The 18,922-nt window shown below is 41.3% G+C and overlaps 1 protein-coding gene across 1 annotated transcript in view; it reads left to right on the top strand.

The window, feature by feature from the left end:
• Positions 1–9,698: 9,698 nt before the first annotated feature.
• slc2a3a (solute carrier family 2 member 3a) overlaps positions 9,699–18,922 on the top strand; it is a 32,496-nt gene continuing 23,272 nt past the window's right edge. The window contains exons 1-3 of the mRNA XM_083544198.1: positions 9,699–10,084; positions 10,321–10,413; positions 18,438–18,536. Of these exons, the coding sequence (XP_083400324.1) occupies positions 10,399–10,413; positions 18,438–18,536 (114 nt within the window). The 5' untranslated portion in view covers positions 9,699–10,084; positions 10,321–10,398. The remainder of the gene's footprint in view (positions 10,085–10,320; positions 10,414–18,437; positions 18,537–18,922) is intronic.

Raw genomic sequence — 18,922 nt, forward strand, 5'->3', positions numbered from 1 at the left:
TCAACAATGCATGCAAAACATATGATCTGGGGTGGAGAAAATGGCAAGACGTGCTCTGGACTGATGAGTCAAAATTTTAAATACTTGGCTGTGGCAGGAGGCTGGAGTGTTCACCAAAGAGCCGGAGAAAAGGACAAGAATAAATGTCTGCACACAACATTTTAAAAGAAATGGCATGATGAATTAAAACCTGTCTGTACTTTTTATGATCCGATCATTTTGGGACAACAATAAGGTTACTTAATAATCAATATTTCTCTCTCGAGGTAAATATGCACCTGAGGTACCAGTGACCAGTGTTCCTGTCATTCTCCTCTCCTTGGATCTGCTTGCAGCCTCTGGATGGGGTTCTGTTACTAGTAGTATATATATAATTTTTTTTTACATTTAATATTTGATATTTAACAATATATTTTACATTAAATTTTTTAAACATTTCCAGAATTTTGTTTTTACTTTGTCATTATGGAGTACTAAATGTAGATTAATGAGAAAAACATCAATCTGAGCAATGGTAGTTTTAGACTGCAACATACAAAATATTAAAAAAAGTGAAGCTATTTTGTGTTTTGTGTATTGTCTTGCACTGTCCTGTGTTGTCTTGTGTTGTCTGTGCTCTGTTTGCACCAGGTTGCACACATGCACTTTATGTGGCGAGGACACTTCTTAGTCCTTGGCCCTGTGTTTTCTGTTTCTGTGATGATTGTTTTATGTTGTTTTATGTAGCATCAGGGTTCTGGAGGAACGTTGTTTTATTTCACTGTGTACTGCGTCAGCTATATATGGTTGAAATGACCATAAAAGCTTCTTTACTTGACTTGACTTGACTTGACTTCCTCTTCCGCAGTGGTCAGTATCTATAAAAAGTGGTCCAAGGAAGAAACAGTGTTGAACTGGTGACAGGGTCAAGGCCGAGGCTCATTAATGTATGTGGGGAGCGATGGCTGGTCCGTGTGGTCCGATCCAACAGACAAGCAACTGTAGCTCAAATTGCTGAAGAAGTTAATCTTGTTAATGTTCGAATGGTCAGAACTGTTTTGGCACCAAAAGGAGGACCATAAGGGGAACCAACAATGGGGTGGTCATATAGTTTTACCTGATCTGTGTATATAAGATTGGATTAGATTAGATTAGATTAGAATCAACTTTATTGTCATTGTGCAAGGTACATGTACAGAGCTAATGAAATGCAGTTAGCATCTAACCAGAAGTGCATACATGTCCTATTTACAATAAATAAAAAGCAGTGTGATAGATTTTTTTTGTGAATGTCTTCCAAAGTGGGAAGCTAAGTGCCAATAATTCGTTGGGCAGTTTTCATCATTTTCTGAAGGGCTTTATGGTCCGAAGCAGTGCAGCTGCTGTACCACACTGAGATGAAGTTAGTGAGGATGCTCTAAATAGTACAGCGGTAAAAGTTCTCCAGCATCCTGTAGCACAGACGGGACTTTTTGGGTCTCCTTAGGAAATACAGGTGCTGTTGTGCCTTTCTGATCAGGACGCTAAGGAACTTAAAGCTAGATACACGCTCAATAGCAGCTCCATTGATGTGAATAGTTGCATTAATTGTGGGATCTCCTCCCTGTAAGCTGTCTCATTGTTACCTCTGATCAGGCCTACCACCATGTTGTCATCTGCGAGCTTAACAATGCTGTTGAGTCATAGGCAGGTACGCAGTCATGGGTGAAAAGGAAGTATAGGAGAGGGGACAATACACATCCCTGAGGAACACCAGTGCTATGGGTGAGACTGTATGAGGTGACAGTGTTCAGACTGTGATCTGTTTGTAAGGAAGTCCAGAGTCCAGTTGCAGAGATGTGTTCTGATTCCAAGCTGTTTCAGCTTCATGATTAGCTTGAAAGGGCTAACTGTTTTAAAAGCTGAGCTGAAATTATCAAACAACAACCTGGCATATTTGTTGAGTCAGGGCAGAATAAAGCACTGTGGAAATGGCATCCTCAGTTAACCTATTTGGGTGATAGGCAAATTTGTATGGGTCCAGAATGGGTGGCAGACAGGCAGGTAAGAACCAGTCTTTCAAAGCACTTTTCAATGACAGGGGTGAGTGCGACAGGACAAAAGTCACCCAGTTCTGTTGCAGCGGAGTGCTTTGGCACTGGCACGATGGTAGCAGACACAAAGCAGGTGGGAACATTTGCTTGGACCAAGGACAGATTGAAGATTTCTGTAAAGACCTCAGCCAGATGCTCCACACATGCTCTGAGTACACGGCCAGGGATGCTGTCAGGGCCAGCTGCTTTCCCTGATGCATGTTTGGCTTTGCAGATTTCCCTCCTCAGATTGGCTTTAGCAATGTTGTAGGCTTCCCGGTCTCTGGACCTGAAGGCTGTGTTGCGTGCTTTGAGCATAAGACGGACCTCCCGGTTCATCGAGGGTTTCTATGGTTTGCAAAGCTCATAAATCATATTCCCAATAAAACAAAACAAAAATTTTATGTTTAAACTAAGAATATGTACTGTTTTAAGAAACAAATAAGGTAATTTTGTGTTTGATATCTGCAACAGGTCTCAAAACATATACATCCGTATACATTAGGGAACTAAGGAAACCAGTTGCTGAAGTTTTGAGAGAGGCATGTTGTCCGATATGTGTCTGTTAGAAGATTCCAGGTGCTCGTTTGTTCTGAGTGTATTTTGTTGTATTTTACGTTTTATGATGGGCCAAATGGTGAGATGTGGCTTTTTAAACTGAGCATGGATTAAAAAGCTGGATTGTCCCTCTCCTCTTTAGTCCAAAGGGCGTGTTGTTCATGACTTCCAAAAAGAAATTCGAATCATCTGACCACAAAACAGTTTTCCATTTTTAATCAATCAATTTTTAAATAATTTCTAATTAACTCAGTTTAAACATTTGATATGTTTTCTATGTTCTATTGTTAATAAAATACGGATTTATGAGATTTGCAAATCATTGCATTCTGATTTATCTGCATTTTGAGGAATTGGGGTTGTGTACCCCAATACAGCTATTTGCACTTCTGTTGATTTAAATACAATTCAACAAAGATACTGACATAATCACGTTAATTTGTCTATTTCTGTCCTTATATGTCTGTTATTTATTCATTCATTTATTCATTCATTTTCTCCCGCTTATCTGTATGTCATTTATTCCTTTTTCGTAAAATAATAACAGGTATAACAGCCTGTGGAAAAATTATTGCTTAATGCAAATATTCATTTGATTAAGTGCATTTTAATCCGTCAGCAGTCAAACACCACAGTCCATCTCCAAGACTTTTATCTGGATTTAATAGCACTGCAGGACACTTAAAAAGGCTTTTAACCCAGGCCTTATGTGTCTAGGGTGTATCGCCATGAATATGTATAAACACATAATGCACAGCGGTATAGCATAACATCCCGTGCAGACTCAACCACATAATGGTTCTTCATTTAAGCACAGTCCAGGAAATATATATGTATGTGTATATATATATATATATATATATATATATATATATATATATATATATATATATATATATATATATATATCTTCTTCTTCTTCTTCTTTCGGCTGCTCCCATTAGGGGTCGCCACAGCGGATCATCCGTCTCCATACCACCCTGTCCTCTACATCTGCCTCTTTCACACCAACTACCTGCATGTCTTCCCTCACCACATCCATGAACCTCCTCCTTGGCCTTCCTCTTTTCCTCCTACCTGGTGGCTCCATCTTCAGCATTTTTCTACCAATATAATTCATGTCCCTTCTCTGCACATGTCCAAACCATCTCAATCTCGCCTCCCTCACCTTGTCACCAAAACATCCTACATGTGCTGTCCCTCTAATAAACTCATTTCTAATCTTGTCCATCCTCGTCACTCCCAACGAAAACCTTAACATCTTCAGCTCTGCTACCTCCAGCTCCACCTCCTGTCTTTTACTCAATGCCACTATCTCTAATCCATACAATATCGCAGGTCTCACCACAGTCCTATAAACTTTCCCTTTCATTCTTACAGATACCCTACTATCACAAATCACTCCTGTCACTCTTCTCCACCCACTCCACCCTGCCTGCACTCTTTTCTTTACTTCTCTAACACACTCTCCATTACTTTGCACTGTTGACCCCAGGTACCTGAACTCCTCCACCTTCTCCACCTCTTCTCCCTGCAACCGCATCACTCCACTGCCATCCCTCTCATTCACACACATGTACTTGTGGTCTTACTCCTACTGACTTTCATTCCCCTTCTCTCCAGCGCATATCTCCACCTCTCCAGGCTCTTCTCAACCTGCTCTCTACTCTCACCACAAATCACAATATCATCTGCAAACATCATAGTCCAGGGAGACTCCTGTCTGACCTTGTCCGTCAACCTGTCCATCACCACTGCAAACAGGAAAGGGCTCAGGGCCAATCCTTGATGCAGTCCAACCTTCACCCTGAACCAGTCTGTCGTACCTACTGCACACTTCACTGCCGTCACACTGTCCTCATACATGTCCTGCACCACCCTCACATACTTCTCTGACACACCTGACTTCCTCATACAATACCACAACTCCTCTCTCGGCACCCTGTCGTACGCTTTCTCTAAATCCACAAATACACAATGCAGCTCCTTCTGTCCTTCTCTATACTTCTCCATCAACATCCTCAAAGCAAATAAGGCATCTGTGGTGCTCTTCCTCGGCATGAAACCATACTGTTGCTCACAGATGGTCACCTCTTCTCTCAGCCTGGCTTCCACTACTCTTTCCCATAACTTCATGGTGTGACTGATCAACTTAATTCCCCTGTAGATACTGCAGGTCTGCACATCTCCCTTATGCTTAAAGATTGGTACCAGCACACTCCTTCTCCATTCCTCAGGCATCCTTTCCCCTTCCTTTTCTCCTTCCTTAGTGTCCAGCCTCTTATACAGTTCCTCATATGCCTTTTCCTTGGCTTTCGCCACATCCCTTTTTACCTGCTGCCGCATCTCCTTGTACTCCTGCCCACTTTTCTCATCACTCTGTCGATCCCACTTCTGTTTCGCCAACCTCTTTCCCCTAATGCTTTTCTGCACTTCCTCATTCCACCACCACGTCTCCTTGTCTTGCTTTCTATTTCCAGATGTCACACCAAGTACTTTTCTAGCTGCCTCCCTCATCACTCCTGCAGTAGTTGCCCAATCATCCGGCACCTCTTCACCACCACCAAGCCCCTGTCTGACCTCTTCCCTGAACCTCACACTACACTCTTCCTCCTTCAGTTTCCACCATCTTATTCTTCTTTCAAACCTTACTTTCCTCCTCTTCTTCTTCGCCTCCAAAACCATCCTACAGACCATCATCCGATGCTGTCTAGCTACACTGTCCCCCGCCAACACCTTACAGTCTCCAATCTCCTTCAGGTTGCATCTCCTACACAGCAGATAATCCACCTGTGTGCACCTTCCTCCACTCTTATACGTCACCCTATGATCCTCCTTCTTCTTAAAATACGTGTTCACCACTGCCATTTCCATCCTTTTAGCAAAATCTACCACCATCTGCCCTTCCACATTCCTCTCCTTAAAACCATACCTACCCATCACCTCCTCATCACCTCTGTTCCCTTCACCTACATGCCCATTAAAGTCTGCCCCAATCACCAATCGTTCTTTCCTAGGTACACCATCTACCACTTCATCTAATTCACTCCAGAATCTTTCCTTCTCCTCCATCTCACAGCCAACTTGTGGAGCATAGGCACTGATGACATTTATCATCATCCCTTCAACTTCCACCTTCACGATCATCACCCTATCAGAAACTCTCTTCACCTCCACTACACTCTTACTGTACTCTTCCTTCAGAATTACCCCTACACCATTTCTCTTCCCATCCACACCATGATAAAACAGTTTAAACCCACCTCCAATGTTCCTGGCCTTACTCCCTTTCCACTTGGTCTCCTGAACACACAGCATATCTACCTTTCTCCTCTCCATCATATCAGCTATCTCTCTCCCTTTACCTGTCATAGTACCAACATTTAAAGTACCAACCCGAACCTCTACTCTCCTACACTGCTCCTGTTCCTGCCTTCTCTGTAGACGCCTTCCTCCTCTCCTTCTCCTCCTTCGGCCAACAGTAGCCCAATTTCCACCGGTACCCTGTCGGCTAATAATACCTGTGGCGGTCGTTGTTAACCCGGGCCTCGACCGATCCGGTATGAAATTCTCATTTGTTATCCGCATATTTGATTTGGCACATGTTTTACGCTGGATGCCCTTCCTAACGCAACCCTCACCATTTACCCGGGCTTGGGACCGGCACTAAGAGTGCACTGGCTTGTGTATATATATATATATATATATATATATATATATATATATATATATATATATATATATATATATATATATATATATATATACAGTGGTACCCCCCTGTTTTTAGTAGTATTAATACTAAATAATACAGGTACATAAATAATACTAAATATAATTGTTATGCAGCGTAATGAGCGGAGGCAAAGCCGGAGCACGGAGACACGGAGAGTTTAACACAAAAACACACATACACACAGCAGTCCATAGAATCCCGACGAACGAGAGAGAGATATCCGTGGTACGCCCTGGAGGGGCGAGGGGCGCTTTGGAAAGAAAGCGCAGCCGTGGAGAGCGCGTGGAGTCTGGAAAGGAAGAAACGCATAGAATACGTGTGACAGGGAAACCACAGACAAACATGCACCAAACACCTTTACATATCAACAATAACCGACAAGGAGTGTGGATGAATGAGGGGTATATATAGGAGCTGGGGATGAGTGAACAATGAGCCCCAGGTGTGCATTGTTGAAACCGGGGGCTTCAGGGAAAGCAGAGGTTTTGACAGCCGCCGAAGGGGGCGTGGCAGGTGGATTTCTGACAATAATACAGTAAAAAATAAAATAAAAAAACATTACAAAAGTAACAAAAAAAATGCTCCACGTGGTTTGGGGTAAAAAAGGTCGATAAGCGGGCATTTGGTCGTTCAGCGGGCGCAAATTTAAGTCAAAAAACTGTTCGGTAAGCGAAAAAGGTCGATGTCCGAGCCGGTCAATAAGCGGGGTACCACTGTAATTATATATATATATATATATATATATATATATATATATATATATATATATATATATATATATATATATATATATATATAATTCAAGTTTATTTCTATAGCACTTTTTACAACAGACATTGTCACAAAGCAGCTTTACAGAATTTTAAGAGTTATGTGAATGGTGTGTATTTATCCCTGATAAGCAGCCATGGAGACTGTGGCAAGGGAAAACTCCCTTAGATGTTATGAAGAAGAAACCTTGAGAGGAACCAGACTCAAAAGAGGAACCCATCCTCATTTGGGTGATAAAGAGTGTGATTATAAATCTTTAAACAATACAGAACACTGGAGAGTGAGAACTAACATGAGCACTGAAATGTAAGATTATGAGTAATTATGAGTATAAGTATTGAAGTGTGCAGACATCATGGTACTATTTAAGATGGTGACACTAAATGCTTGTGACTTGCTCCAGGACAGTTCTGTTTCCATGCAGTACGAATCCTCATTAGAAACATATATTTTAATACGTCTCAATTGTTAACTAATATACCCAGCCAAATTAAATATAAGAGGATTAAAAGTGGTAAATTAAAGTGGTAAAAATACAATATATGAGATGAAAAAGATGCACTACAAGGTCAAAGAATTGTCAACACATGACCATGACATCCATATGTGCCTGCTGAATGTTCCATTCCAAATGTAGTTCTCCATTAGAGTTTAAGCTTCACTCTTCTGGGAAGCCGTTTCATTACATTTTGGAACATAGCTTGAGAAATTTGTGATCATTTGTTCAGAAGTTTTTCAATCCAGTTCATCCCAAAGGTGTAAAGTGAGGCTGAGGATTGAGGTCTTCATGGAGCTCACTTCTGTGGACAATATGATGCCGTTAACAAATTTGGGCTTCTTAGTGTCAGTAAAGGGAACCAAACCTACAGCATACAAAGACATTGTAGACAAGTGTCTAATTCCAAAAATGTGGCAACCGTTTGATAAAGAACTACATATGAGTATAAAAATCTTATACACCACTGTTTAAATGGATTTTTGTAAAAACCAAGAAAAAACAAGTCAAAATTTTGTTTCAGTTTTAATGACAAACTACAACATATGAACATGAAGACAGAAACAATTTGGTGGTAGGTGACACTTAGTGTGGTAGTAGGGGTAGTCCAGTGGTTAATATGTTGGACTTCTAATCAGAAAGTGATCAGTTCAAATCCCATCACCACTATGATGTCACTGTTAGGAACTTGAGCAAGGCCCTTAACCCTCAACTGCTCAGCTGTATGATTGAGATACTTTAAAGTTGCTCTGGATAAGGGTGTCTGTCAAATGCTGTAAATGTAAAAAAAAAAAAAAAAAAAAAAAAAAAAAAATATATATATATATATATATATATATATATATATATATATATATATATATATATATATATATATATATATATATATATATATAAAAAAAAGCCTGCATATCTTTTTATATTTATAATTGGGCGTGTAGCTGTAAAGCAAAAATAGTCTACAGTAATAATCTCATGTCCATAACCTATAGTTATCAATTAAAGTATGGAGTTTTGGTTGGTTTTATCTGACTGCTATAGCTTTGGTTCTCAAAAAGCTTGCAAAGTATTTGTGGTAAGACAAAAAATATATGTTTGAAGATACATGACTTCACATATTCTGGTTAATATTAAATGAGATAATGAGATAATAGTGAAAATGTAAGTATTTAGCTGTGCAGGCATCTAGTAGCTGAAAAGTATCCACAGTCAAACTCATGTCAAGTCAAGTCAAGTCAAGAGGCTTTTATTGTCATTTTTACTATACACAGTGGTACACAGTACACAGTAAAAACGAAACAACGTTCCTCCGGAACCCTGGTGCTACACTAAACAACAAAACAACAACAGCATAGAGCTACAACACAAACATAAAGTGCATCGAATGCAACCTGGTGCAAACAGTGCAAACAAAAAACAGTACAGACAGACAGTGCAGACAGACAACACAAGACAAGACAAAAGACAAAAAAAACAAGTATAGCGCTGACTAGTAAACCTGCTGTAAACTAATTATACAGTACTGTGTAAGGAGAAATGTAAAAACTATACCCAGGAGAGAATACAAACAGAACAGAACAATGTAGTGCAAAAAAACAGCAGCAAGTAGATGCAAAGACAGCATGTAAACATTCTACTGTAATACAAGGTGCGAGTATAAATAATGTCCAAAATCATACAGATATCAATGAAAGGATTCTAAAGAAACCCCAAATAAAGATCAGATTAAGATCAGGATTTGAGACTTAGTCGGTTACGTCTGACTGCTAAAACTTTGGTCTTCGAAGAGGTTGCAAAGCATCCATATATGTTTTAGAGAAGATCCATGACTTTACATCTTCTGTTTCATAATAAATGAGATAATGAGATAATACGTTGATGAAGCACTGAAGGTGGAGCCGGTACTCTTGTGGTTTTATATTTGTTTTTCTTTCCTAACCCACCCTTATTTGCCTGTCTCTGCTGGGATTAGCAAGGAGCATCACTTGTTCTGCGCTCTGATTGGCTCCTGGTTTGTGCTGCGCACAAGCCAATAAGAGCAAGGCTTGGTGGGAAAGAGCACCGCATCCGCAGAAACGATCAAGGTCGTGCTCACAAAGCATCACGGGAACGTATTGGATTCTCCGTGTGACTGTGTGTGTCATTGGCAAGTTGTCACGAGTTTTAGGACGCAAAAGATGCGGCGTTACGAATAAATGAAATCTCGCGAACAGCTGGAAGAGGAGGAGGAGGAAGATCGAGGGGGGGAAAAAAGAAGCAAGGGGTTGATCATTGATCATTTGCTGTTATTGGCTGAAGCAAATCGTTTTACGTCAAAGGGGGGGCAACGTGAGAATAGCCACGTATTCACAGTGCGACATATACACACACACGCTCGCGCGCACGCACGCACTAGCACGGAAATACTATAGAGGAGCGTCAGTGGAGGACAGAGGCGCGCGCAGGAACGGAGAGCTCGCGACATCCAGGAAAAGGTAATCACATCAGGCCAATGTCTGTGATGCCACTGAAGGTGAAGATGCAATAGCAAGAATATGAATTGATGCTACAGAAATTGAATGTATTTTTTTTCCAGTAGTGCAAAGTGAACTGTAAAGGGGTGATCTTAAAAAAAAAAAAGTATGCATGCACGTTTTTATTGCTTTAATATGTATTTGTATATCTACATGATTTGAAGTCATAATTCCTAATGCTTCTTATTTTCTTCTGCCTGATTGTATTCAGAATCGGAACCTGCGTGCCAAACTGCTCGTTCACAAAATCAGCCACTCCCATTTTACTGAAACATGGAGGGGGAGAAGGTGAGTAGTGCATGCTATACAACAAACTGGACAGCAAAAACACGTTTAAGTTTAACAGGAGATGATACAGACACACAGCATTTCAGAGGTGTCTTTACTTTTTTTAAACGAGAAATAATAATATCTAGAAGGATTGTTTTTGTGCATTGAATACTGCAGCATTCTGTTTTCTAAACCTCTTCATCTCTGCTTTTATAATATATAGCTTTCTTTATAACGTCACTGCATAATATTGAAAGCAAACAATACACAATCAGAGAACCTTCAATTACTGTAATGTAGACCAAAAGAATAATGTAGAAACAAAAACATTTCATTACACTGTGGGGTTAAATGTCATATCATTAACAGTTGCATTCAAAGAAACATACTAAAATATGTATCATATACACTAAACATCATATATATCTACAATATATAAGGCAAAGAATAAAAACATCTAGAAAAAGTATTCAAGGAATATGTGCACAGACTCCTGGAGTTCAATTTTATTGCCTCTATATGTTTTAAATCTGCTTTGGGACAATGTGCATTGCTAAAAGTGTTAGACAAATAAAATTGAATTGAATTTGAGTTCAAGAAATTACATTTCTTTAATGTTTTTTTTTTTTTTTTTTTAAATGCTATTCCTTTAAAGTTGTTGTGGTATTGTGATCACTTGCTGACCTATATATCGATTCCCGAATAAATATTATATGAAGTATAAAAAAATTAGGATTAGGATTAGGTTTTTTTGCTAAAATGACTTAAACCGCAAATATAGATCAGCTGACTTGTTTGGTTGATCTGACTGCTTACAAAGTATTAATGATAAGAAAAAAAATATATTTTTGAGGTAGGTTTATTATTTCCTAATTCTGGTTCATATCTAATTAGATAATGAGATAATGAAGCGCTGAAGGTGAAAACAATGCTTTTGTTTTTACACTTTTTTTTTTCTTAACCCATCCATATCTTTCCTGGGATTAACTAGGAGCATAACTCTATAGATTTATTTATATTATAAAATTAACATTATATAAAAATGGCTATGTATTAAATAGATTTTCATCATTTTGGTTGCATTCTGATTGATGCTTTTAAACATGCATAAAATCTGTTGCCAGAAAATGTTTACATTTTGCATATGGCTACCACCATAATTAATGTGAAAAACAGATAGACATGTGCATGGGCATGTGAATGTGCTCAACATATAACATATAATCACATTCAAACTTGTTTAAATATAATTATCCTGCTCAAGTCAAGAAGTGAATTCTGTAGGGTTTTCTTGACATTATGATGTCATCAAACTACTGAAACCATGTAGATTAACAGATGTTTATAATCTGTTTGTGGACCTGTTTTGGGGTTTTATTGTATATAAGCATAAATATTATATTAAAAGCAGAGTTAATATATTATATTACGATTAAAACTTCAGAAAAAATAGCCATAAAAGTGCTGTGGATGAAAATAAAAAGAGCTGCTCTTTCGGTCGGATTTTCTTCACATGTGGTTGATTTCACCTTACATCTGAGGCCAAGGTCACAATGAGACAAAAGCGATCAAAACAATTTGAAATATTCCAGACAGTTGTGCTCCGATAGGCTAACAAATATGAGTCAGACATGGCAATCAGCAAGTGAAATGATCTCAGCGACGACATTTTACACTCACGCTAAACTTGGTAGACATCTTCATCACCTGGACTTGACACTATACAACAATTTTTATGGCCACCTACTGGTCAAATGCTATAATAACATGATTCATATGGGAACATCAAACTTCAATTTTTCCTCCTTCTATTGCTCCACCTCCAATTTTGTCTAATCCTTTTCATAATATTCCATCCATCCATCCATCCATCTTCTCCCGCTTATCCGATGCCGGGTCGCGGGGGCAGCAGTCTAAGCAAAGATGCCCAGACTTCCCTCTCCCTAGACACTTCTTCCAGCTCTTCCGGGGGGACACCAAGGCGTTCCCAGGCCAGCCGGGAGACATAGTCTCTCCAGCGTGTCCTAGGTCTTCCCCGGGGTCTCCTCCCAGTGGGATGCGCCCGGAACACCTTCCCAGGAAGGCGTCCAGGAGGCATCCGGAACAGATGCCCGAGCCACCTCAGCTGACCCCTCTCGATGTGGAGGAGCAGCGGATCTACTCCGAGCTCCTCCCGAGTGACTAAGCTTCTCACCCTATCTCTAAGGGATCGCCCAGCCACCCTGCGGAGGAAGCACATTTCGGCCGCCTGTATCCGGGATCTTGTCCTTTCGGTCATGACCCAGAGCTCATGACCATAGGTGAGAGTAGGAACGTAGATTGACCGGTAAATCGAAAGTTTCGCCTTGCGGCTCAGCTCCTTCTTCACCACGACAGACCGGTACATCGACCGCATTACTGCAGAAGCTGCACCGATCCGTCTGTCAATCTCCCGTTCCACCCTTCCCTCACTCGTGAACAAAACCCCAAGATACTTAAACTCCTCCACTTGCGGCAGGAACTCCCCACCAACCTGAAGTGGGCAAGCCACCCTTTTCCGACTGAGGACCATGGCCTCGGATTTGGAGGTGCTGATTCTCATCCCAGCCGCTTCACACTCGGCTGCAAACCGTCCCAGTGCATGCTGAAGGTCCTGGTCTGATGAAGCCAACACGACAACATCATCTGCAAAGAGCAAAGACGAAATCGTGTCGTCACCAAACCGGACACCCTCCGACCCCTGGCTGCGCCTAGAAATTCTGTCCATAAAAATTATGAACAGAACCGGTGACAAAGGGCAGCCCTGCCGGAGTCCAACATGCACCGGGAACAAGTCTGACTTACTGCCGGCAATGCGAACCAAGCTCCTGCTTCGGTCATACAGGGACCGGACAGCCCTTAGTAAAGGGCCCCCGACCCCATACTCCCGGAGCACCCTCCACAGGCCGCCGCGAGGGACACAGTCGAATGCCTTTTCCAAATCCACAAAGCACATGTGGACTGGTTGGGCAAACTCCCATGAACCCTCCAGCACCCTGTAGAGGGTATAGAGCTGGTCCAGTGTTCCACGGCCTGGACGAAAACCACATTGTTCCTCCTGAATCCGAGGTTCTACTATCGGCCGTATTCTCCTCTCCAGTACCCTGGCATAGACTTTCCCAGGTAGGCTGAGAAGTGTGATCCCCCTATAGTTGGAACACACCCTCCGGTCCCCCTTCTTAAAAAGAGGGACCACCACCCCGGTCTGCCATTCCAGAGGCACTGTCCCCGACCGCCACGCGATGCTGCAGAGGCGTGTCAGCCAAGACAGCCCCACAACATCCAGAGACTTGAGGTACTCAGGGCGGATCTCATCCACCCCCGGTGCCCTGCCACCGAGGAGTTTCTTTACTACCTCGGTGACTTCAGCTTGGGTGATGGACGAGTCCGCCTCTGAGCCCTCAGCCTCTGCTTCCTCAATGGAAGACGTGACGGCGGGATTGAGGAGATCCTCGAAGTATTCCTTCCACCGTCCAACGACATCCCCAGTTGAGGTCAACAGCTCCCCACCTCTACTGTAAACAGCATTGGTGGGGCACTGCTTTCCCCTCCTGAGGCGCCGGACGGTTTGCCAGAATCTCTTCGAGGCCAGCCGATAGTCCTTCTCCATGGCCTCACCGAGCTCCTCCCAGGCCCGAGTTTTTGCCTCGATAACCACCCGGGCTGCAGTTCGCTTGGCCTGCCGGTACCCGTCAGCTGCCTCAGGAGTCCCACAAGCCAACCAGGCCAGGTAGGACTCCTTCTTCAGCTTGACGGCATCCCTTACTTCCGGTTTCCACCACCGGGTTCGGGGATTGCCGCCTCGACAGGCACCGGAGACCTTACTGCCACAGCTCCGAGCGGCCGCTTCGACAATGGAGGTGGAGAACATGGTCCACTCGGACTCAATATCTCCGGCCTCCCTCGGGATCTGGTCAAAGCTCTGCCGGAGGTGGGAGTTGAAGATCTCTCTGACAGGAGGCTCGGCCAAACGTTCCCAGCAGACCCTCACAGTACGCTTGGGTCTGCCGAGTCTGTCCAGCTTCCTCCCCCGCCATCGGATCCAACTCACCACCAGGTGGTGATCAGTTGACAGCTCCGCCCCTCTCTTTACCCGAGTGTCCAAGACATACGGCCGCAGGTCAGATGAAACGACCACAAAGTCGATCATCGACCTGCGGCCTAGGGTGTCCTGGTGCCACGTGTACTGATGGACACCCTTATGCTTGAACATGGTGTTCGTTATGGACAAACTGTAACTAGCACAGAAGTCCAATAACTGAACACCGCTCGGGTTCAGATCAGGGGGGCCGTTCCTCCCAATCACGCCCCTCCAGGTGTCACTGTCGCTGCCCACGTGTGCATTGAAGTCTCCTAGTAGAACGACGGAGTCCCCAGTCGGAGCACTGTCCAGCACCCCTCCCAGAGACCCCAAGAAGGCCGGGTACTCTATACTGCCGTTTGGCCCGTAGGCACACACGACAGTGAGAGACCTATCCCCGACCCGTAGGCGCAGGGAAACGACCCTCTCGTTCACCGGGGTAAACTCCAACACATGGCGGCTGAGCTGGGGGGCTATAAGCAAACCCACACCAGCCCGACGCCTTTCACCATGGGCAGCTCCAGAGTTGTAAAGAGTCCATCCTCTCTCGAGGAGTGTGGTTCCAGAGCCCAGGCCGTGCGTAGAGGTGATCCCGACTATCTCTAGTCGGAACCTCTCAACCTCACGCACAATCTCAGGCTCCTTCCCCGCCAGCGAGGTGACATTCCACGTCCCTAGAGCTAGCTTCCGTGTCCAGGGATCGGGTTGTCGAGGCCTCCACCTTCGACTGCTGCCCGATCCTCTTAGCACCGGCCCCTTACGGTCCCTCCTGCAGGTGGTGAGCCCACTGGAAGGCGGCCCCACGTCGCTCCTTCGGGCTGAGCCCGGCCGGACCCTGTGGGGGAAGGCCCGGCCACCAGGCGCTCGCATACGAGCCCCAACCCCGGGCCTGGCTCCAGGGTGGGGCCCCGGCTGCGCCATACCGGGCGACGTCACGGTCCCTGATGTAGTATCTCTCATAAGGGGTTTTGAACCGCTCTTAGTCTGACCCGTCGCCCAGGACCTGTTTGCCTTGGGAGACCCTACCAGGGGCATATAGCCCCGGACAACATAGCTCCTAGGGTCATTCGAGTACTCAAACCCCTCCACCACGTTAAGGTGGCAGTTCAAGGAGAGGCTTTTCATAATATATGAGACCTTAAATCAAAAGTCATGAAAGGAGTTTTGACATTCAAAACTGTTTTTTATAGTCTGTCGGGAAGAGCAGTCTTGATGAATCATCAAAATTGATAATTATCTTTATGATCACATCCTCTATTTTCAGGATCGTACCATCTTGTGGTCAAGAACTGTTACAATGTAAAAATCTTTTCATTATATAATTTTTATTTCTTAGCATATACTTTCAGGAACACACCAACACCTGAAATTCAAGCCTACTTTCTGTCTACTATTAACACTAAATTTAGCCTGTATCATTTTTGGACTAACTGGGGGGGATAAAATATATTTTTTGAGCACTTCAAATAATAAATATAAATTTATAAATATAAATAAAATCGTTTACTGGTCAACAAACCAAAGCTGCCAAGCAGGAATCAAGACTAGTTATGTTTCCCAATACTATAGAATGTAATAACAATGCTTACATATAAGCCAAACTGTAAAACCATTTGGTGTAAATTCACAATAAAATACTGGTACTACCCTAAAAACCATTTACAGTACAGCAAATGCACAAAAGTGGATACAAGTGCAGATTAGAGATTTTATTTTATTAACAGAGCAGACAAATTCAAATTATAAGGCAGAAATTTTTATCAAAATACAGGCAGAAGCCAGATAATGTGAGTACAGAATCCAGAGGAAAAAAACAGAGTTTGAAAATCAGGGGATGAAATAAAATGGCAACACACGATCCAACACAAATTAAGAAGGTCTCCAATTAAGAAAGATCCAACATATGAGGAAATCTCTGAATTAGTTAGTTAGTTAGTTAGATATAGATAGATAGATAGATAGATAGATAGATAGATAGATAGATAGATAGATAGATAGATAGATAGATAGATAGATAGATAGATAGATAGATATTGAATATTCTTAGGAATTGTAAACCAATAATACAATTGATACAACTGATTTAAACAATTGACAAATACCATTTGATGATATGATGACCACACACACCCTCACACACCACTGAATTACATTATTAACACCAATCATTATTTATGGCTTTGTTTATTAAAGTTCTAAAAAATGACTAATACTGTACATCTAATTCGTACAATATCTCAATGTTTTATATAAAGACAGTATATTATCAAGAATCAACTAAATAATCAATAACACACTTGACATTGGATACTACTTTAAGGTATATTACAAGAACTGAGCAACTCGTTACGTACACAATTTTATTTTTTTTCCACTCCATTTATTTAAATATTTAAGTAAAGATTCTATAATGACATATAATAGTATAGAAAAGATTTTTTTTGTGGAAGAAAATTGTGTAAGCATTATGGAAATCAATGCTGCACTTACCATGTGTCATTTGAGACTGATTGTCTCCTTGGTCAAGGTTTTCTCCTACTTTGTCCTCCGTTTTTACCTCTTCTCCATTTCCTCAATTCTTCTACACTGTCTAGCAGGTCGCCAAGAGACCATTTTTCCACATCAGAGTTTATTTATTTCTGTATTTTAACACACCATTATTTAAATTTTCTGTTTTATTCTACTTATGCCACAGCAATTCCCAAATGATTACACAGTTTCACCTATTAATAAACACGCTTCACCATTATCTATTTATAATTACATTTCATGTGCCATTTACAGCGTCTGACCCCATGACCTTCTGATCCGAACTCTAACGTCTTAACCACGGAGCTCCCAGTTAGTTAGTTTGTTATTAAAGTCAATTTCCAATGAATGATAAATGTTAACTTGTTGAAAAAAGCTCTGATTATAAAGATCATGTTGTTTTTAAGCATTTCAGTACTGACAGATAAACACCTTTTAGAACATAACTTGTTAGTTTGGTCTTTTACAACTATTCTTTTTTTTTCTTTTTTTTTTTTACTTACACAATTGTGTGTGTGTTAAATTGGTAGGTCCCCTGACCCCACAATTAGTTTGGAAATATCACTGTAAATATGAATATATGTTTTGTATTTTGATATGTTACTTGGTGTCACTTTCAAACAAGCCTTATTTAAAGAAAGCTCTTTTTAATTTTCACTCTCTGGATACCCAGGATTAGAGTATATTAGAGAGATTAGTGAAATCTAACAATATAAACAGACTTTAAACACACTAGCATTCTGTCTCAAATTGCGAAGTTAGAGGTACATTTGATTTAGCCTGATTTAGCCTGATTTAGCCTGATTATGCTAAGAAATGCTGAAGAATATAAATCAGGTGTTTGTGGTGACCTCTGATGACCATTTGGGTAAAAAAAAAGCTACAGCTAAAAGTGTTCTCTTTTACGTCCAGTGTAAGATTAATTTGATTCAGATAAAAAAATATATATAATATTTTTAACCCGGTAGATTCCAGTATTTCTAGAGGTGGTAAATTTTTCCTCCTAAACTTCACATAAATTTACAATATGATTAGGATTTGGAAACAAGGTCATAAAATTAGAGAACTTTGGCAGCTTCAGGGTCATGTGGTTCAGTAGATTTTGTTCTCTCAGCAATTCAACATCCGACTGCCCTTAAAACCATTTGCAGCCAAAGACATCTTTACCTGTAAAACATACTCATACATCATAAGCACAATTTATTTTATAAATACACCCCAAATGCTCAAATATTATGCTCTGAATTTTATTATATGTATAATGGTATTTTGTTGAATTGTGGAGACACATAGTGATTGGGTGGGTTTTTGGTTAAAGTTATGTTCTGCTCATGTATTTACATTTCTTTAGCAGGACAACAAAACATTGGCCAATGTTGCTACATTCAAATGTCTTTGTTTTTCTGCTCCACAGAATGAAGTGACATGCTATCTCCTGTTTTCAATGGCAACCGCTGTTATCGGCTCTCTGCAGTTTGGCTACAACACAGGGGTCATCAATGCGCCTGAGCAGGTACAAATATGTGGAGATCTAGATTTAGAAAAAACTGAGTTTTTAAAAGTTTGCATTCTTCAAAGATTTGCGTGATATTGCAGCCTTTTCCATATTTATTTAAGGCATTATAAAATGTAAAAAAGTGTACATGTACTCGAAAAAAGGTGTTGTAACTAGCCAGAGTCAGGAAGCTTTTGCTAGTGTTTATATACAAATATTCACTCAAGCAAAGATGAAGTTGCTTTAACAGAGCATTGATGAACAGACAAAGCAGGGTTAGTGAATATGCATGGGTGACATAGAGGATAAACCTTTAAATATATATTTCTGGCAGATACCCTTACCCAGAGCTAACCTACCATTTTGTTTGTAGTTGGTATTATATTTCATTATAGTTGAGGCAG

The sequence above is a fragment of the Silurus aristotelis genome (genome assembly GCF_946808225.1).
Source record: "Silurus aristotelis genome assembly, chromosome: 6".
Classification (NCBI taxonomy): Eukaryota; Metazoa; Chordata; class Actinopteri; order Siluriformes; family Siluridae; genus Silurus; species Silurus aristotelis.